This window comes from Rhinatrema bivittatum, chromosome 4, assembly GCF_901001135.1.
Source record: "Rhinatrema bivittatum chromosome 4, aRhiBiv1.1, whole genome shotgun sequence".
Taxonomy (NCBI): domain Eukaryota; kingdom Metazoa; phylum Chordata; class Amphibia; order Gymnophiona; family Rhinatrematidae; genus Rhinatrema; species Rhinatrema bivittatum.
In genome coordinates, this window is record NC_042618.1 from 86,522,681 (window position 1) to 86,543,545 (window position 20,865).

General features: G+C 48.8%; 2 protein-coding genes and 1 long non-coding RNA gene across 3 annotated transcripts in view; 1 reads left to right on the plus strand and 2 right to left on the minus strand.

Annotated features, from left to right (window-relative positions):
* The window catches only part of LIN52 (lin-52 DREAM MuvB core complex component), a 268,699-nt gene extending 257,573 nt beyond the window's left edge, over nt 1-11,126 (minus strand). The window contains exon 1 of the mRNA XM_029598442.1: nt 11,003-11,126. Coding sequence (XP_029454302.1) covers nt 11,003-11,021 — 19 coding nt within the window. The 5' untranslated portion in view covers nt 11,022-11,126. The remainder of the gene's footprint in view (nt 1-11,002) is intronic.
* LOC115089962 lies at nt 7,993-10,968 on the minus strand. The gene is made up of 2 exons (XR_003856280.1): nt 10,676-10,968; nt 7,993-8,616 (listed from the first exon to the last, which is right to left on the minus strand). It is a non-coding gene; the product is annotated as an uncharacterized LOC115089962 (long non-coding RNA).
* A 71-nt stretch (nt 11,127-11,197) lies between the features above and the next one.
* The window catches only part of ALDH6A1 (aldehyde dehydrogenase 6 family member A1), a 167,519-nt gene continuing 157,851 nt past the window's right edge, over nt 11,198-20,865 (plus strand). Inside the window, 1 exon segment of the mRNA XM_029598441.1 lies at nt 11,198-11,342. Within this exon segment, the coding sequence (XP_029454301.1) occupies nt 11,286-11,342 (57 nt within the window). The 5' untranslated portion in view covers nt 11,198-11,285.

Genomic DNA, 20,865 nt, shown 5'->3' on the forward strand with positions numbered 1-20,865 from the left:
ACCTCTGAGAAAAATGGTCTGAATTCGCAACACACAACCAACAGCATACTTCCAACCCACAACTGTTCTGGGAAACAGGAAAGGCTGCGTTAAGAGGCGATATAATGGAGAAATTACTTACCTGATAATTTAGTTTTCCTTAGTGTAGGCAGATGGACTCAGGACCAATGGGTATTGTACTCTTCTGCTAGCAGATGGGAGACGGAGTCAGATTTCAAAGCTGATGTCACTCTATATATACCTGTGCAGGAGGCTTAGCTCTTCAGTATTCTCCTCGAAAAGCCATTGTGGATATATGTGAGCTTACTAACTTGATTAACTTGGATAAACTCGAATAACTTGATTAAACTTGAACTGGTTCAACTGATTTTCAAACTGGTGACTGCCAGTGCACTCAATCGAACAACGCTGACACCAGACGAGATGGTGGGTGTCTTGCACTAGGGGTATTCCATGGCTTACCCGTATTACTTTAGTCTCGAGGTTTGGTATCCAAGGTTGGCAGCCGTTGGCGGGATGCTGAGTCCATCTGACTACACTAAGGAAAACTAAATTATCAGGTAAGTAATTTCTCTATTTCCTAGCGTTTAGCCAGATGAATTCAGGACCAATGGGATGTACAAAAGCTACTCCCGCACAGGGTGGGAGGCTGCCCGTGGCCCACTTAGTACTGCCCTTGCGAATGTGTCCTCCCCGGCCTGAACATCCAGGCAGTAAAACCTGGAAAAGGTGTGTATGGAAGACCATGTTGCCACCAGACAGATCTCTGCGGGCGACAGCAGCTTGGTTTCCGCCCAAGAGACTGCCTGGACCCTTGTAGAATGAGCCTTAATCTGTAGAGGTGAGGGCTTTCCTGCCTCTATGTAGGCCACCTTGATTACTTCTTTGATCCAGCGGGCTATGGTTGCCCGCGATGCCGCTTCCCCTAGCTTCCGGAGGAAGTGGTGAAGACCAGAACTGTGAAGGACTTCAAAGGGGCGTGGGATAAACACTGTGGATCCATAAAGTCAAGAGGCCGCCAATGAAGAGTGGGTGACTCGCCAGAATGATGGCTACTGCCTGGACACAATACCCTTATTCAATAAACATACACATGGTTACTGTGACTCCAACATCACTCTAAGCTTCAACAGCAAGAGGAAATGTGGAAAAAAGGATTTGCACTCACAAAGCCGGGAGTAGCTGGCTTGTTACGGCGGTTACTACCCCAAACCAAATGTGCCTGATACTTCACTTTCGATGCACATCCAGCATAGCTCTCTGCTCCAACGGCAGGGGAGAAGAAAAACTGATACTTCACGCATACCCAGCATAGCTTCAACGGCAGGGGAGAAGAAAAAAGGATTCACACTCACAAAGCGGGGAGTAGCTGGCTTGTTACGGCGGTTACTACCCCAAACCAAATGTGCCTGATACTTCACTTTAGATGCATATCCAGCATAGCTCTCTGCTTCAACGGCAGGGGAGAAGAAAAACAACCAATAAGGGCTGTATAACATAGTCTGGGTTAAAACAAATAAGCATGGGTGTAGCTTGCTTATTGCGGCGGTTACTACACCTACTACCCCCTAACTAATCAAGCTAGATATTTCACTTGGATGCAGCTCCATCACTGCTCTCTACATTAATGGTGGGGGAGGAAGGGAAATAGAACCAAGAGCTAAAAGAAACAGATAAGTATGAGAGAAAAAATGTGTGAAGCTTGCTGGGCAGACTGGATGGGCCGTTTGGTCTTCTTCTGCCGTCATTTCTATGTTTCTATGTTTCTTCCCACTGTGAAGCACAAACAGGTGATCCGTTTTGCGCACAGGTTCCGATCTTTCCAGGTATTGGACTAGGAGTCTGCCGACATTCAGATAGCGAAGGAGGCGTGAGTCCTCAGAGTCCTTATGCTCATCTGGTGATGGTAGCAAGATGGTTTGGTTCATGTGAAACTGGGAAATCACTTTCAGTAAGGAGGAGGGAACAGTGCATAGTTGGATGGTTCCAGGTGTGAGCCTAAGGAACGGTTCCTGACAGGATAGTGCCTGGAGTTCGGAGATGTGACGAGCTGAACAGACTGCCACAAAGAATGCCGTTTTTAATGTTAGGAGGTGTAGTGACAGACCGCGTATTGGTCTGAAAGACTAGAAAGTCTAATACAATATTGAGATTCCATAGGGGCACTGGCCACTTTAGGGGTGGTCAGAGATGTTTAACTCCTTTCAGGAAGCGGGACACATCTGGATGAGTTGATAGTCTGATACCGTCCACTTCAGCTCTGAAGCAAGCCAAAGCGGCGACTTGGACTTTGAGGGAGTTGAGAGACAACCCCTTCTTCATCCCATCCTGTAGGAACTCCAGGATTATGGGAATTTTGGCTGTCCGTGGGTGAGTCCCGCGGTCTTCACACCAGTCTTCGAATACTCTCCAGATCCGTATGTAAGATAGGGATGTGGAAAACTTGCGTGCTCGGAGCAAGGTGTCGATGACAGACTTTGAATAACTACACTTCTTCAGGTTAGCCCGCTCAAGGGCCATACCGTAAGAGAGAATCGAGACGGATCTTCGTGGAAAATCAGGCCCTGGTGGAGAAGGTCCCTGTAAGGCACAGAGGGTTTCCTGCAAGTAGTCTTCGCATCTCTGCGTACCATGGTTGTCTTGGCCAGTCCGGGGTGACTAGTAGAACTAATCCCCTGTGACGCTCTATCTTGCGGATGATCCTGCCCAGTGGAGGCCATGGAGGGAAGGCGTACATTAGGTCTCCCTCCATTAGAACCATCCAGTTCTGGACGAGAGTGGCAATTCCCTGGGATTGCGGTTCTCGTCTGCGGCTGAAGAACCTGGGAACTTGGGCATTGAGATGGGTTGCCAGTAGATCCATGGCTGGGAGGCCCCAGCGATTTACTATCAGCTGGAAGGCTGTGATCAACATCGTCCATTCCCCCGGATCTAGGCTCTCCCTGCTGAGGTAGTCTGCTGAGACGTTGTCTTTTCCCGCGATGTGGGAGGCCAAAATCCCTTGCAAGTTTATCTCCGCCCATGCCATTAGGGGGTCTATTTCCAGAGACACCTGCTGGCTCTTGGTTCCTCCCTGGCAGTTGATGTAAGTGACTGTTGTCGCGTTGTCCGACATTATTCTGAGAGACTTGCCCCGGAGTCTGTGGGCGAATTGTAGGTACGCTAGTCTGACTGCTCGAGCTTCTAGGCGATTTATGTTCCATTCTGCCTCTTCCTTGTTCCATTGTCCCTGGGCCGTCAGCTCCTGACAGTGTGCTCCCCACCCTCGCAGGCTTGCATCTGTGGTGAGCAAGATCCAGTTCAGTGGGGATAAGCTTACTCCTCTGCTTAGGTGGTCTTCCTGTGTCCACCATTGGAGCTGATCTTGAGCCTCTGCTGGTAGTTGGAGGTGAATTTAGTAGTTCTGGGACAGTGGGTTCCATCGTGACAGTAGGGAGAGCTGGAGCGGTCGCATATGGGCCCTTGCCCACAGAATGACTTCCAGGGTTGATGCCATGAGACCAAGGACTTGGAGGTAGTCCCAAACCTTGGGACATGCATTGGACATTAATGTTCACAAGTGTTCCATCAGTTTCCTTCTCCTTGAAGGAGTGAGGAAGACCTTGTTCTGTTTGGTGTCAAAACGGGCCCCCAGGTACTCTAGTGACTGAGATGGCTGGAGACGGCTCTTGCCTGTGTTCACGATCCACCCGAGCTCCTGCAGTAGGCTCTTGACTCTGGAGATGGCCTGCCGACTCTCCTCCACAGACTTTGCCCTGCTCAGCCAATCGTCTAGATAAGGGTGTACACCATTATCACTTCTTTCCTCAATGTTGCCGCCATGACCACCATTATTTTGGTGAAGGTCCTGGGAGCGGTTGCTAGGCCGAAGGGTAGCGCCCGGAACTGGTAATGATGACCCAGTATTGTGAAGCGCAGGAAGCGCTGGTGGTCCTGATGGATTGGTATGTGGAGGTAGGCTTCGGAAAGGTCCAGGGAGGTTAGAAACTCTCCCAGTTGTACAGCCCTTATAATGGAGTGTAGGGTTTCCATGCGGACGTGTGGTACCCTCAGGTAATGGTTGACATTCTTGAGATCCAAGATAGGTCGGCATGATCCTTCCTTCTTGGGGACGATAAAATAGATGGAATAGTGTCCAGTATTTTGTTGGGACTTGGGCACCTGGTTATTGCCTTCAGGTTGAGAAGTCTTGTTATTGTGGTTTCTACTGCCAGTCTGTTGGGAATGGCAAGAGTTTGTCCGGAGGAATGCTGAGGAATTCCAGAGAGTATCCTTCTCAAATTATGTTTAGGACCCATTTGTCCGATATTATGTCGACCCATCTTTGGTAGAATAATGTAAGACGAACCCCTATGTCTTCTTCCTGTGAATGGGTCTGTTTTTTCTCATTGTGGAGTACGGTTAGGACCTGCCCCCGAGCCTGCTCCCCTCTTGGTGTGTCTGTTCTGAAAGGGCTGGGACCTTCCGGATGTCCGAGGTGCCTGGAACTGCGTATTCTTATAGGTTCTGAAGCGCTGCGATCCTTTGCCCTTGTTTCTTCTGGGGGAGGAACGCTGAGATCTTCTATTCCTATCTTCCGGTAGCCGGGGCACTGGGGATTCTCCCCATTTGTTGGCTAACTTCTCCAACTTGCTGCCGAACAAGAGAGATCCTCTATAGGGCATTCATGTAAGGTTCGCGTTTGAGGTCGCATCCGCTGACCAATTCCGTAGCCATAGCTGTCTTCTGGCTGCCACTACCAAGACCACGCCCCTGGATGAGGTACACCCTAGATCTGAGGTTGTGTCAGTGAGGAAGGACGCCGCAGGTTCCAGCGTTTCTCCAGAAGAATTTGCGTCTCTGGAGAGGAGCAAACAGGAGCATGCTACCAGTGCGCAGAAGGAGGCAATCTGCAGTGTCATTGCTGTAGCGTCGAAGGCCTGCTTAAGGATGGACTCTAATTATCTGTCCTGCACATCCTTAAGTGCCGCTCCTCTCTCAACGGGAATAGTTGTTCGCTTGGAGACTGCACAGACCATGGAATCAGCTTTAGGGAAGCGCAGGCGTTCCTTGGCCACGGTGCCAGGGCTCGCCCCCTTTGAAGCTGGCCTCCGGGGTATTCCATTCCATGTCAATCAGTTCCTGGATGGCTTCCATCACGGGAAAGTAGCATGAGGCCTTACAGAGGGACACCAATATGGGGTTCTTCTTTGGTTCCACCATAGGGTCAGTGCCCAGGATACTCAGCGTCTTCAAAGTCTGGGGAAAAGGGCTAGTAATTTGTCCTTGTGGAAGAAGCGAAGCATGGTTCGCTATGGTTCCATCCCTGGAGGGATTTCTCCTCCTTCCAGGGAGTCGCTCTCGCCCTTAGAGGAGTCTGGATCAGAGGTAGGGAGGCTCTTGGTTAAGCGAGGCATATCTCGAGAGGTCAGAGTAGCGCCGGGAGGATCCTGAGCTTCCAGGTGGTGTTGAGCCTGGTGCACAGCACAGGCTGGTTGTGCCTGAATGAAGGTTTGCAGCCCTCTAAAGAATTCCACCCAGGAGAAGGTCCCTGGGTCTATATTGATCCCCGGGGTGATTAGAGTACGTGCCCCTGAGGTGCCCTCCTGTGGTGGAGCCGAGCTGGAGATACATAGGTGCAGGGTACAATCATCAGTGGTTCCGGATCCCTCTCCAGACTGTAGGGGGCAAGGTTTCGGTTCCCCTTGAGCCTCTTTGCACTGCTGGCACAGGAGGGGCTCCAGTTCTGATTGTGTTGCTCTTATGCGGCAGGCTGTGCAGAGGGAGGGACCCTTGGCCTTCTTGGTCGGTGGTGCCATATTTGTGCGTGTGAAGTTATGCGTGCAGGAGCGCTTAGATGTGCGCGCCAGGTGCGCCTCATTGTGTGCATGGGTTACAATTTGTTGTGCACATGACCAAGTTGTGCGCGCGCAAGTTAGGCGCATTGGCCGATCGACCTGCCCTGTGCGTACTGCCGGACAAGGGGGGAATATGGCGCCAACAATCCAGATTACAAAATGGCGCCCCCCCGGAGTGTCTCCATGTGTGTGGGCCCTCGCACCGGATCGGGGCCTAGCCGGCCCGGGGCTGCTCAACCCGATCGGTGCCCTTTAAACCTCGCCAGAAGAAGTGTATGATACTGCTGTTTGAGCTCTGGAGACCGGAGACTTAGATTTAAAAGTTTCTACCTTACCTGGCCTCGGCGCTTACAGATTGCATGCCGGGCGGTCTCCAGCTGCGGGGGGAGAGGGAAATACCTTCACCTCCACGCTCGATTCTGCACCTGCTGCCTTTCAGCCACCCGGAGGGGCTAAGTCCACGCCGGAATTTGACTGCCGGACCAAAGCTTACCTCTGAGGGATCTCGGAAATCACCTCAGGAATTCTCGACTGGGGGAGGGAACCTTAGATATCATCGCAGAAGAAGCGGGGCTCGATCTTCTTAAAGTAAATTTTCTTCTTCTTTGTTTTAAATTGTTACACTGTTCTAGTATGGGATAGTATCCGAAACTGCTGTGGAGATGGAGAAATACTGAAGAGCTAAGCCTCCTGCACAAGTATATGTAGAGTGACGTCAGCTTTGAAATCTGACTCTGTCTCCCATCTACTAGCAGAAGAGTACAATACCCATTGGTCCTGAGTCCATCTGGCTACACGCTAGGAAATTTCTTATGTCAGCTCCCGTAACAAAGCACTAAATACGGACATATTAGATCTGGAATCACAACTACTGCGGGCAAAGACCGCACTTATACACAAACCCTCACCTGCAGAAAGAGGAAAATAAGAACATAAGAAAATGCCATACTGGGTCAAACCAAGGGTCCATCAAGCCCAGCATCCTGTTTCCAACAATGGCCAATCCAGGCCATAAGAACCTGGCAAGTACCCAAAAACTAAGTCTATTCCATGTAACCATTGCTAATGGTAGTGGCTATTCTCTAAGTGAACTTAATAGCAGGTAATGGACTTCTCCTCCAAGAACTTATCCAATCCTTTTTTAAACACAGCTATACTAACTGCACTAACCACATCCTCTGGCAACAAATTCCAGAGTTTAATTGTGCGTTGAGTAAAAAAGAACTTTCTCCGATTAGTTTTAAATGTGCCACATGCTAACTTCATGGAGTGCCCCCAGTCTTTCTATTATCCAAAAGAATAAATACATACATCAAGACAATTTTGACAAAGAAATGGATAAGGGACGTTAAACAAAGATAATGAGGAAATGATGTTTACAGTAAACCATAAACTCCCAGAATCTTAGTCCACAAATGAGAGGGGATTCTTAAAAAAGAGAGTAGCACTTTAAAAAAAAAAATTGTACCATAGAATATGCCTATTTGTAACAAGCTTTGAATCCTCAGATGGAAAAGGGTATCATAAATAAGCAATCATGATGATAAAACAAGCAAGAAGAAAAATAAAATGAGGAGTGCAAGGTGCAATATATATAAGATCTAAATCAACTAAGTGGTCTACATATCACCCATTGGCCCCAGTAACCCCCCACTACATTTAGAATCTAGAAAAAAAAAGCAGTTGTAAAGGCTGAAAGTGCAGCAAAACTAAGGCATATTTACAAGGAAATGACATATTTTAGTACCCAAGGAGACCACCTCCTTGCACAACTCTAAACTTTTCTGCCTGTGTGCCTCTATCGACTTATATACATCAGGAAATACTAATTTTCTGGCCAGAAAAAATTCTTGTCTCTTCCTAAAAAGCGTATGTAGAACAGAGTCTATCCTGAGGAAATATAAAGGACACCAGAAGAGTGCCACCTTCGAAATGCCACCTTCTTTAGATCCCTCTAGAAATCCAGTCAAGTCCAAGCTATTGATGGATAATTCTCCACTGTGCAAACCTCTAGCCTGAACATCTCTCCTTTTCCTAGATGATAAATAATTTCCAGAAAGGTATTGCTTAAATAATTCCTCCAGAGACATAGAGAACTGGAAAACAGAGTATTCTCAAATTCAAAGCTCTAGACAAGTTATCCAGATTTTCTAAACTTCCAATGGATCACATTCTTATCCTAAGTAACTCTAACTAGTACATTGCTCTATTATTTTAATATCCTCCCATTGTTTAAACATATCTTGTACTCGAAAGCAAGAGTTAAACCCTACCAGCAAGATAGCCATAAATTTAAGTATCTGTTCAAGTCCGGTCAATGAAGATCAAACAGACTCTAGCATAACAATAGACAGCTTAGCAAATGTCTGTTTGGAGCTCAAGCTCAATAAGTAGTATCTACGGAGAGACTTTGCTTAACCCAGTCCCAGATGAACTACTCTCTCTCAATTCTGTCAATGATCTTCCAGGGAGATGCTCCAAGTTCTCTTTCCCGTCCTGAGTTCTGCAGACTACCCAGTATTCCCGACTCCTCTGTGCCATCTCCGTTGCAGGTCTCCAAGCCTGAGACTCTCTCCCGCTGCTCTCTAGATCAGAGAAAATGTGGCACTGCAGCGGAAAGCTCAAAGCTGCAGCCAACTCTAGTGAAGTGACTACTCCTCCACCACTTCCCGCAACAGATACTCTGCTGGATGAAATAAGGTTCAGACATGCCATGAACTCAGTGATCCGCAACTGGTTAACAGGCATGGCAGGGGTCCTGGAGGCCTCTTCAATTTCCCTTTACATTTAACCATGGCAAAGTGTAAGAAAAGAAAAGAAATTGAACAGTCACTGACGCAGAGTTCAAAATAACACATTCTTGCCTCAGGCAATCATTATGAATTCCATTTTTTAAACGTATCTAAAGGTGTAAACAAACATGTAGAAAAAAGGTGAACTGGCTGATATAGAGTATTTGGATTCTCAGAAGGCAAGTGACAAAGTCCCCCATGAGAGATGCCTCAGGAAATTAAAAAATCAAGAGATAAGTAGTAGTATCCTATTGTGGATTGGGAATTGGTTAAAAGACAGGAACAAGGGGTAGGACTAAATAGTCAGTTTTCCAAATGGAGAAAGGTCATTTGTGAAGTACCACAGGGATAGATACTGGAACTTATGCTGTTTAACATATTCACAAATGATCTGAAAAAACATGGGAGGTGATGAAATCTATAGATGACACAATTATTCAAAGCTGTGAGTGACTGCAAAAGGAGATTTGAAAATAGGAGATTGGGCAACTGAATGGCAAATGTAATGTAGAAAAGTGATGCACATATAGAAAATAATCCCAATTACAGGTACATGATGCTGGATTCTATATTGGGAGTCACCACTGTGGACAATACCTTGAAATCCCTGGCTCTGTGCGCATCAGCAGTTAAAAAAGCAAACAAACGGGCTGATGCAATAAATGTGCGCAGAAAACGGGCATTCAGTGTTGAGTGCCCGTTTCTCTAAAGCATGCCCAGACACTTCTCCTGGGCTTGCGATCCAATATTAAAATAAGGGGCCACGCTAAAAAGGAGGCAGTAGGAACAAATGAACGTCCCTAGCACCTTCTCGGCATCAGGCACACAGGAGAGGTGGCTGTCAGGCCAGTTGGAAAAATGAATGCACAACCTACGAGTGTCCATTTTCCCCTGCTACTGCCTCACACACACACACAAGATACACAGTCTGGACCGAGTATCTTGTGTGTGCATTGGACATCCAGAATTGTTTTTTCAAATTGGTTTTTTTTTTTTTTTTTTAAATCACTGCTTTCTTTGGTTCCTCCTTAGTACCGCTACGATACAATTAGGAGGAATCAGAGAAAGCAGGATTTTTCTTTTCTTTCAATGTGCCCTGCTCTAGTGTAATATTTGCTGCATTCTGAGGGCAGATTGCAGAAAATAATTGGATCACGGGGATTAGCTAATAGCCTCATCTACATGGAATTTACATGTGATGAGGGATATTTGCTAAACAGTGATTTGGACATGCTAATCTCCATATTGGATCAGCCCCAAAGTTAGGCACGATCCAAAAAGGATTGGAGAATAAAATTGAAAATATCATATTGCCTCCTTATTAAGCCATGGTGTGACCACCCTGGGCAGTTCTGGTCGCCCCATCTCAGGACAGACATCGCAGAGCTAGGCAAGGTGCAGAGGAGGGCGGCAGAAGGGATGAAGGGGATGGGGCATCTCCCCTAGGATGAGAGGCTGCGCAGGCGAGGGCTCTGAGACACTGAGAGGGGGCACGAGTGGGGTGCAGCGGGTAAATACAGGAGTGGGGTGCAGCGGGTAATACAGGATTGGGGATGCAGCGGGTAAATACGGGAGTGGGGTGCAGCGGGTAAATACGGGAGTGGGGTGCAGCGGGTAATACGGGAGAGGGGTGCAGCGGGTAAATACGGGAGTGGGGTGCAGCGGGTAATACAGGAGTGGGGTGCAGCGGGTAAATACGGAGAGGGGTGCAGCGGGTAAATACGGGAGAGGGGTGCAGCGGGTAATACAGGAGTGGGGTGCAGCGGGTAAATACGGGAGAGGGGTGCAGCGGGTAATACAGGAGTGGGGTGCAGCGGGTAAATACTGGAGTGGGGTGCAGCGGGTAATACAGGAGTGGGGTGCAGCGGGTAAATACGGGAGTGGGGTGCAGCGGGTAAATACGGGAGAGGGGTGCAGCGGGTAATACAGGAGTGGGGTGCAGCGGGTAAATACGGGAGTGGGGTGCAGCGGGTAAATACGGGAGAGGGGTGCAGCGGGTAAATACGGGAGTGGGGTGCAGCGGGTAAATACGGGAGGCTTATTTACCCTTTCAAATAATACTAAAGTGCAATAAGCGGAGGAATCTGCTGCCAGAGGAGCACAGCGGGGTTTCTGCAGGCCTGGATTTAGCTCTAGGCAAGTGCCTAGGGCGCGCCGAGCCGGGAAGGCGGGGCGGGGTAGCGGATCGGTTTATTGGGGATGTGCAGGTACCCACGCCCCGGCTGGGCCTCAGTGCGAGCCAGCAGGACCCGTCTCCCGCCCTAACCGGAGGCGAACGCTCCGAAGGGAAGAAGCTAAGGAAAAGCGCCGCTCGCGCCCCCGCCCCCGCGCTCACGACAGCGCCGTAAAGCAAGAAAGAGCCGCGGCGCTCACCTTCGCTGGGAGCCGCCATCCTCCCACAGCCTCGTCACGTGACAACGACAAGCTCCCCGCAGCCGACGTGCTCCTTCCTCACCCAATCAGAACCGAGGAAGAGAAGGTGGGGCGCATCTGCACCAATCATGGGAGGCAGAGCGAGAGCACCACCTCCTGAGCCGCATTCTGTTAGAGCGACGGGCGCACGAGCCAACCCGCTGAGCCGCTGGGGGGGCGGTGCGGAAGGGGCGGGTTCTCCGGAAGTTGGGTGCAGAGAGGGAGACGGAGTGTTAGCTGAAGGATGCGAGTGGCGAAGCTGCTGCTGCTGCGAGAAATGGCGCCTGGCGGGATTCGGAGGGTACTGTGTCCCCAGGCTGGTTGTGCAGAGCACGGGTTAGCAGGAGCTGGGGGAGGGTGCGGAAATGGAGCCCCCGCATCTGCTGGGGGGCGGGGGCTGCTTCACACGCACTCCTCAGGGGCACGAGTGGGTGCGTAGGGGGGGGGGGGCTGCTTAGTAACAGCGCCTGTGATGCTAGCAAAGCTCCCATAGTTTTAGGTTAAAAAATGGAGGGAATTACAAAGCAAGCTAAAAGCACTTGAGCATGAGATGCGGAGATTGTTTACGAACATCTCTCTGCAAGTCTTGATGAAAAATGCATTACACACGTTTAAAATGATCAAAAGGCAAGCAAGCGTTTGCCAGCTGTGACAGAGGCTGTAAAAGCCAGGCCTTGACATTTTATTCTGGTCTAGGGACCAGTAACAGCTCTCAACTTCCCTTCTCTGGTACAAGGTGGGAGGCAGGGGAGAAGGTACTTCTCTGCTTGTTTTCCTCTCTGGGCTGTGCTAGCACCCTGCCCCCAGCACTTACATCTTCATCTCCACCCATCCCGCCCCCACCCTTGCCTTCTTTCCACTAGAGGCCCCCCAAACCCTGCCAGCAAGCACTTTCCCATTCTTCAAATCCCCTTCCCCAAGCGGTCTCCCTCTCTTTCAGACCATTTCCTCCCTCTGTACTCTTCTCAATAAGCAGGCGCTCCTCCTCTGGCCTGGCATTGCTCTTTCAGGAGTTGACAGCGCTATCCTCTTTGGCTGGTTCAAGCACTTAGGTGATTGCTTTTTCTCTAACCTTGACCTGCTCACATTTGCTTCCTTCTCTTCAGCCTGTGTAAACTGCTGATGTCTCTGCTTCCTCCCTCCCATTGGTCTGCCTGCTGCTGCCTTTTCTTCAGCCCATTCAGTCAGACACTCCCTCATCCTTCTCCCCTTGGCCCACACAATTATGTCCTCTCCTCTTCCTCAGCCCTGGTGGGCCATTAATAATAATAGCACTAACAGGAAGGCTAAAGTACAACAAAATTTACAAACAAGATAAATCAGCGTGGGTCACGGTTTTTTTGTATCATTTCATAGACCTCATATGTGGGCATAAATGTCAGTGCTGATAGCATGAACTAATTTACACCAGTGGTATAATCATAGCCCATTAAATTAAATTTTTTATGCTCAGTGAGATCAAAGTCCAGTTGTATCAAAAATTTCAAAGCAGTTCGCAAATTTCAAAGTGATTCACATTTCATTGTATTTCATTGCATACAGACAAGTTATATTGTAAGAACAAAAGAACATAAGAAATTGCCATGCTGGGTCAGACCAAGGGTCTATCAAGCCCAGCATCCTGTTTCCAACAGAGGCCAAACCAGGCCACAAGAACCTGGCAATTAGCCAAACACTAAGAAGATCCCGTGCTACTGAAGCAATTAATAGCAGTGGCTATTCCCTAAGTCATCTTGATTAATAGCAGTTAATGGACTTCTCCTCCAAGAACTTATCCAAACCATTTTTTAACCCAGCTACACTAACTGCCCTAACCACATCCTCTGGCAACAAATTCCAGAGCTTAATTGTGCGTTGAGTGAAAAAGAATTTTCTCGGATTAGTCTTAAATGTGCTACTAGTTAACTTCATGGAATGCCCCCTAGTCCTTCTATTATTCGAAAGCGTAAATAACCGAGTCACATCTACTCGTTCAAGACCTCTCATGATCTTAAAGACCTCTATGATATCCCCCCTCAGCCGTCTCTTCTCCAAGCTGAACAGCCCTAACCTCTTCAGTCTTTCCTCATAGGGAAGCTTTTCCATTCCCTTTATCATTTTGGTCGCCCTTCTCTGTACCTTCTCCAACACAACTATATCTTTTTTGAGATGCGGCAACCAGAATTGTACACAGTATTCAAAGTACAGTCTCACCATGGAGCCATATAAAGGCATTATGACATTTTCCATTTTATTAACTATTCCCTTCCTAATAATTCCTAACATTCTTTTTGCTTTTTTGACTGCTGCAACACACTGAGCTGACGATTTTAAAGTATTATCCACTATGATGCCTAGATCTTTTTCCTGCGTGGTAGCTCCTAATATGGAACCCAACATCGTGTAACTACAGCAAGGGTTATTTTTCCCTATATGCATCACCTTGCACATGTCCACATTAAATTTCATCTGCCATTTGGATGCCCAATCTTCCAGTCTTACAAGGTCCTCCTGTAATGTATCACAATCCTCTTGTGATTTAACTACTCTGAATAATTTTGTATGATCGCATATTTGTTCCCTGTACGTACCCGGATCAGTCCAGACTGTGGGTTATGCCTCCCTTCCAGCAGATGGAGACAGAGAAAAACTCAAAGGGCACCTCTTAACCTGGTGTGCCACCTGCATCTTTTCAGTATTTCTCTGTTTCCAGCAGATGGAGGTGGTGCAAACTCTGCAGTCTTGCCCTGATCTTGGGGTTAAGGCAGTCTCTCTTTAAAAAAATAAAACATATATATAAAATAACAAAAGGGAATCAAGCAGGACAAAAAAAAAAGCATATCCTCTCAGGGGGTAGGCAGGTCCTGGTGAGACCATTCCCCCTGGTAGCAGGTTTGAAACATAGAAATAGAAATGACGGCAGAAGAAGACCAAACGGCCCATCCAGTCTGCCCAGCAAGCTTTCACATTTTTTTTTCTCTCACATACTTATGTTTCTCTTGGCTCTTAGTAACCTTTTTTTATTCTATTTCCCTTCCACCCCGACCATTAATGTAGAGAGCAGTGTTGGAACTGCATCTAAGTGAAATAGCTTAATTTAGTTAGGGGTATTAACCACCATAATAAGCAAGCTACACCCATGCTTATCTGTTTATTCAGACTGTGTAATTCAGTCCTTGTTGATTGTTGCCTGAATATAGATCCACCTTTCTTCATTCTCCCCTGTCGCTGAAGCAGAGGGCTATGCTGGCTTTGCATTGAAAGTGAAATATCAAACTTGCTCCCCTGCCGTTGAAGCAGAGGGCTATGCTGGCTTTGCATTGAAAGTGAAATATCAAACTTGCTCCTCTGCCGTTGAAGCAGAGGGCTATGCTGGATATGTGTGAATTGTCAAATTTCCTCCCCTGCCGTTGAAGCAGAGAGCTATGCTGGATATGCGTGAATTGACAAAATTTCCTCCCTTGCCATTGAAACAGAGAGTTATGCTGGATTTGCGTTGAAAGTGAAGTATCAGGTATTTTTTTGTTTGGGGTAGTAACCGCCGTAACAAGCAAGCTACTCCCCTGCTTTTATGTGGTGGCAAATTCTTTTTTCCACATTTCCTCTTGCCGTTGAAGCATAGAGCAATGTTGGAGTCGCATTATTGAATAAGGATATTCATCTCCAGGTAGTAGCCATCATTCCCTCAAGCCACCCCCATGCCTCTTCTCTTCATTCACATCCTCTAGACTTTATGGATCCACAGTATTTATCCCACGCTCCTTTGAAATCATTCATAGTTTTGGTCTTCACTGCTTTCTCTGGAAGGGCGTTCCAGGCATCCACCACCCTCTCCGTGAAGAAATACTTCCTGTCATTGGTTCTGAGTCTTCCTCCCTGGAGTTTTAAATCGTGACCCCTGGTTCTGCTGATTTTTTGCAGTGGAAAAGGTTTGTCGTTGTCTTTGGATCATTAAAACCTTTCAAGTATCTGAAAGTCTGTATCATATCACCCCTACACCTCCTTTCCCCCAGGGTGTACATATTTATATTCTTCAATCTCTCCTCATAAGTCATTCGATGAAGACCCTCCACCTTTTTGGTCGCCCTTCTCTGGACCGCCTCCATCCTGTCTCCATCCCTTCGGAGATACGGTCTCCAGAACTGAGCACAGTACTCCAGGTGAGGCCTCACCAAGGACCTGTACAAGGGGATAATCACTTCCCTTTTCTTACTCGATATTCCTCTCTCTATGCAGCCCAGCATTCTTCTGGCTTTAGCTATCGCCTTGTCACATTGTTTCGCCGCGTCAGATCATTAGACACTATCACCCCAAGGTCTCTCTCCTGCTCCGTGCACACCAGCCCTTCCCTCACCCCCATCGAATACAGTTCTTCCGGATTTCCACACCCCATATGCATGACTCTGTACTTCTTGGCATTGAATCTCAGCTGCCATATCTTCGACCACTCTTCCAGTTTCCTTAAATCCCGTCTCATTCTCTCTACTCCTTCCGGCTGTCCACTCTGTTGCTGATCTTAGTGTCATCCGCAAAAAGACAAACCTTACCTTCTATCCCGTCTGAAATGTCGCTCACAAAGATATTGAACAGGACATTGTCCCAGCACCGACCCTTGCGGCACTCCGCTCAACACCCCTCTCTCTTCAGAGTAAGTTCCATTTATCATCGCACATTGTCTTCTGTCCGTCAACCAGTTTGCAATCCAGGTCACCACCTTGGCACTCACTCCTAAGCTTCTTATTTTATTCACCAGTCTCCTGTGCGGGACCGTATCAAAAGCTTTGCTGAAGTCCAAGTAGATGACATCGAGCGCTCTTCCTTGATCCAATTCCTTGGTTACCCAGTCAAAAAACTCTATCAGATTTGTCTGACAGGATCTTCCCCTGGTGAATCCATGCTGCCTCTGGTCCAGCAATTCTTCTGACTGTAGATAGTTCACTATTCCTTCTTTTAACAGCGACTCCATTACTTTTCCCACCACTGAGGTGAGGCTAACCGGTCTGTAGTTTCCAGCCTCTTCTCTGTTTCCACTCTTGTGAAGCGGGATCACCACCGCTCTTCTCCAGTCACTCGGCACCACTCCCGTTTCTAGGGATCTATTGAACAGGTCACACAGCGGACCTGCCAGCACATCTCTGAGCTTCCTCAGTATCCTGGGATGAACCTCATCAGGCCCCATGGCTTTGTCTACTTTCAGTTTCCTCAGCTCTTCCCATACATTCTCTACTGTAAATGGAGTACATCTACTCCACTCCCCTCCAATTTCTTGTTAACTAGCGACGGTCCTTCTCCAGGGTCCTCCTTAGTGAACACAGAACAGAAGTATTCGTTTAATATTTCTGCCATTTCTTCGTCTCTCTCCACACATTGATCCTTTTCACCTTTCAATTTCACTATACCACTTTGAACTTTTCTCCTTTCACTGATGTATCTGAAAAATGTTTTGTCACCTCTCTTAATCTCTTTGGCAATCCTTTCTTCCGCTTGACTTTTTGCCTTCTTGATTACTTTCTTTGTCTCCCTCAGTGCTACCAGATATTCTTCTTTGTGCTCCTCCTTTTGGGATCCTTTATATTTCTTGAATGCTGTTCTTTTAGCTTTTATTTTGTCAGCCACCTCCTTTGAGAACCAGATAGTTTTCATTTTTCATTTGCTTTTCTTTACTTTTCTAACATCTTAATTAGTTGCCTTGGTAATTGCTCCTTTTAGTTTGGTCCACTGTTGTTCCACATCTCTCTCGTTCTCCCAGCCTTTTAGTTCTTCCTCCAGGTACTTCCCCATTTCATCAAAGTCCGTGGTTTTGAACTGCAAAACTCGGGTTCGTGTGCTTCTTTTCCATATCCTTTTTGTGATATTAATCCATACCGTTTGATCACTGGTGCTGAGATGGGTGCCCACCTGCACAGAAGCTGGGGTTGGTGAATCCCGCGGGGCACCTGAGGAAGATTACCGGTGGTCTGATCCCTCTTCCCCTTTTCGTATCCCCGGCCCAATTAAAAAAAAAAAAAAAGCAGCTTGTCAGCTTTTTTCTGCCGTTTCTTTTGCTTCCTACGGCGGCTGTGCTGTTGTACGGGTCTGAGTTGAGTCCAGGCAGTTTCTTTATTGGTAGGTCAGGCTCCTGGCCTCTTCATTTTCTGCCCCAACTTTCTTTCTGCCCTGTTGGCACCCCCCCTCCCGTCTTCCCCGATGCCACGTCCATCACACTGCATTGCCTGCGAGGATTCGTCATCGTGCCTCTCCCATACAGGCCTGTGTTCTCGGTGTCTATCCAGCGGGGAAGGTAGCTCAATTCAAGCAATGGGGAGTTCCTCAAAGCCCCAAGGTACAGCAAAGAGATCAGCACCTCAGGAGGCTCGAGCCAATCCGTTCCCTCTCAGTGCGGGAACGGCAGCCATTTTGAATTCCTTCACTGAAGCGCAGGCCAAGGCAATGGGGGGAGGGATCTCCCTCCCGATTTATCTCCGGTTCCTGCTAGTCCTGAGGATCTTTCAGATTCAGACCAGGACATGTCTGAAGGTGGGCCCGATCCCCTGGTGGGGAAAGGGGCCGGCTCTAATGCCTTCACCTTGGATTTTGTGCTGCTAATGCAGAAAGCCTTTTTGGCTGCACAGACTCAGCAAAGCGGTGCTTTGCATCCTGGTCGTTCGGTTGGGCCTCCCCTCAAAGTTGCCAAGCAACTAGACTCCCAGGCGTCCCTGCGTGTCGCTAAGGTGTGTGGCTCCTCACTTTTGGGCGGGTCTGCCCTTCCAGACGCGGAGGACATCGGGGCTCCAGACCTGCTCGCTACTCCTTGCCCACTCTGGGAACGGGGTCAGAGGAAGACCTGGGAAAGGCGGCTCCTCTGGACAGTGACGACTCGAAAGTTGTCCAGCTGTTCCACTTATTCCCTGGGTCCTATCGGAGCTCGGGGTAGAACTCCCCCAGAAAACCCTGCCACAAGATTCCGTGGACCCGGTCCTAGCGGGATTGCAGGCTCCAGCGAAAGCTTTTCCTTTTCATCCAATGCTTCAGCAGCTGATAGCCTGGGAGTGGGATGTGCCAGAAGTGGGCTTGCGAGTGGGTCGGGCTATCGATAAACTTTATCCCTTGCCCGAGGAGTCCCTTGACCTCTTGAAGTCTCCTAAGGTAGGTGCCTCAGTGTTAGCTGTGACAAAAGGATCACAATCAGTCGCAGGAGCGGTGGCACTCAAGGACCTTCAAGATAGGAAACTGGAAGTTCTCATGCGCATATTCGAGGTTTCGTCCCTGGGTATCCGAGCAGCCGTGTGTAGTAGCTACATGCTGCGGGCGAGCCTCCGCTAGGTGCAACATTTGTTAATGTCCAGAGACCTCCCTCCTGATGAGTCAGCACAAGCGGAGCACTTGGAGGCAGCGGTTGCATATGGGGCGGATGCTCTGTATGATCTTCTTCGTACTTCCTCTCGCACTATATCGTCCGCAGTGTCTGCAAGGCGGCTCCTGTGGCTTTGTAAATGAGCAGCAGATGTCTCTTACAAAGCCCAGTTAAGTGCGTTACCGTTCAAAGGAAAGTTTCTCTTCGGAGAAGACTTGGAGCAGCTGATAAAGTCCCTGAGTGAAAACAGGGTCCACAAGCTCCCGGAGGATAGACCAAAACCTTCTAGGGGCTTCCCATCAGCCCGCTCTCGTTTTCGAGGACAACAGAGGTTTCGTCAAAGTAGAGGGCAGGCTGCGGGGCAGAGGCAGCCAATGGCCAGGCTGCAAACCTGGAACTCTTCCTTTTGGGGGCGCAGAACCTCTCGCGATGGGGGCGCTGCCACATCCCTTGGATCCAAGTCTTCTCAATGAGATACAGCCGGCCCATCCCTCGATTCCTCATGTTGGGGGTCGGTTATCCCAGTTCCCCGAGGAATGGGCCAGAATAACCTCTGATCAGTGGGTTCTAAGCATCATAGAACACGGCTATGCTTTGGAATTTGCTCGGCCTCTCCAAGACCTTTTTATGGTCTCCCCCTGCGGTTCGCGGACCAAGGCGCAGATCGTCCGCCAGACCCTCAACCGCCTGATATCTTTCGGGGTGGGAAGGCTTGTTCACCGAGAGGACGGGGCTATACTCCATCTATTTCTTGGTTCCAAAAAAGGAGGAATCCTTCTGGCCTATCCTAGACCTGGAAAAGGTAAACAGGGCCCTCATGATCCAGCATTTCTGCATGGAAACTCTGCGCTCAGTCATTGCGGCGGTCCGCAAGGGTGAGTTCCTGGTGTCCCTGGATCTGAAGGAAGCATACTTGCACATACCCATCTGTGAGGATCATCAGAAATGTCTTTGCTTCATGATCCTAGGTATGCATTTCCAGTTCTTCCCCCTCCATTCGGTCTGGCTACTGCTCCTCGCACATTCATCAAGGTTATGGTGGTCATGGCGGCAGCCCTGAGGAAGCAAGGGCTTCTCATTCATCCATACCTAGACGAGTGGCTCATTCGAACAAAGTCGAGGGCCCTCTGCAAGGAGGCTATCAACAAAGTGTTGAGTCTTCTGGAGTCGCTCGGATGGGTTGTCAATCAAGCCAATAGCAATCTTCTCCCGTCACAGACGATGGACTTCTTGGGGACCTAGTTCGATATCAGTGTGGGGAAGGTGTTCCTTCCGCCAGACCGAATTGCCAAATTGACAGCAGGTTTGTTGTTGCTCCAGCTACCCAAAGCCTGGGACTATCTGCAGGTTCTTGGTTCCATGGCATCCACCTTGGAGTTGGTTCCCTGGGCTTTTGCTCATATGAGACCATTACAGCGAGTGTTGCTTTCCCGTTGGGATCCGAAATCGGTGGGTTATCAGTTCCCTCTACCTCTCACCGATCCAGCTAGATCCAGTCTTGGCTGGTGGCTTGTCCCGGACAACTTAACTCATGGAATGGAACTCGAAGTTCTGAATTGGATTGTAGTGACCACTGATGCCAGTCTCTCTGGCTGGGAAGCAGTCTGTCAGTCCCATTTGGTCCAGGGCCGCTGGTTGACTGAGGGGTCGAGTTGGTCGATCAATCGCCTGGAGACCAAAGCAGATCGGTTAGCGCTGCGGCACTTCCTCCCACTGTTACGCAATCGGGCAGTCCAAGTCCTATCCGACAATGCAACGACGGTAGCCTACATCAACCGTCAAGACGGCACCAAAAGTCAAGCCGTAGCCAATGAAGCGGAGCAACTCATAGCTTGGGCAGACAAACATCTCGCTCTGCTTGTAGCATCTCACATCATCGGAACAGACAACATACAGGCGGATTTCCTGAGTCGGAAGCGTATAGACCCAGGAGAGTGGGAACTTTTGGACCAAACAATGGATTTCATCTCGCGCAGATGGGGGTCGCCACACATGGACTTGATGGCGAAGCGAGGACATGCCAAGGCCCCTCGCTTCTTCAGTCGCAGAAGGGATCATGGCGCAGAGGGAGTCGATGCGCTGGTGCTTCCGTGGCCAACTTCAGTTCTCCTGTATGTGTTTCCTCCCTGGCCTCTGGTGGGCAAAGTTCTACGCAGGCAAAGTTCATCCAGGGAGAGTAATTCTAGTTGCTCCAGAGTGGCCCCGACATCCGTGGTTCGCGGATCTGGTCAATCTTGCTGTAGATGGGCCTCTGAGGCTCGGACATCTTTTGAATCTGCTTTGTCAAGGTCCTATATTTTTCAACCAGGCAGATCGCCTTTGTGTAGCGGCCTGGCTTTTGAAAGGAGGCGATTAAAGAAGAAAGGGTATTCGGAGGAGGTAATTACTACTCTACTGCAAGCCAGGAAGACCTCTACCTCCCTGTCATATGTCAGAGTCTTCGAGGCGGGGTATCGCGAGCAAGGAGTTTTTCCCAGGCATGCTTCAGTTGCTCACATTTTGGTATTTTTGC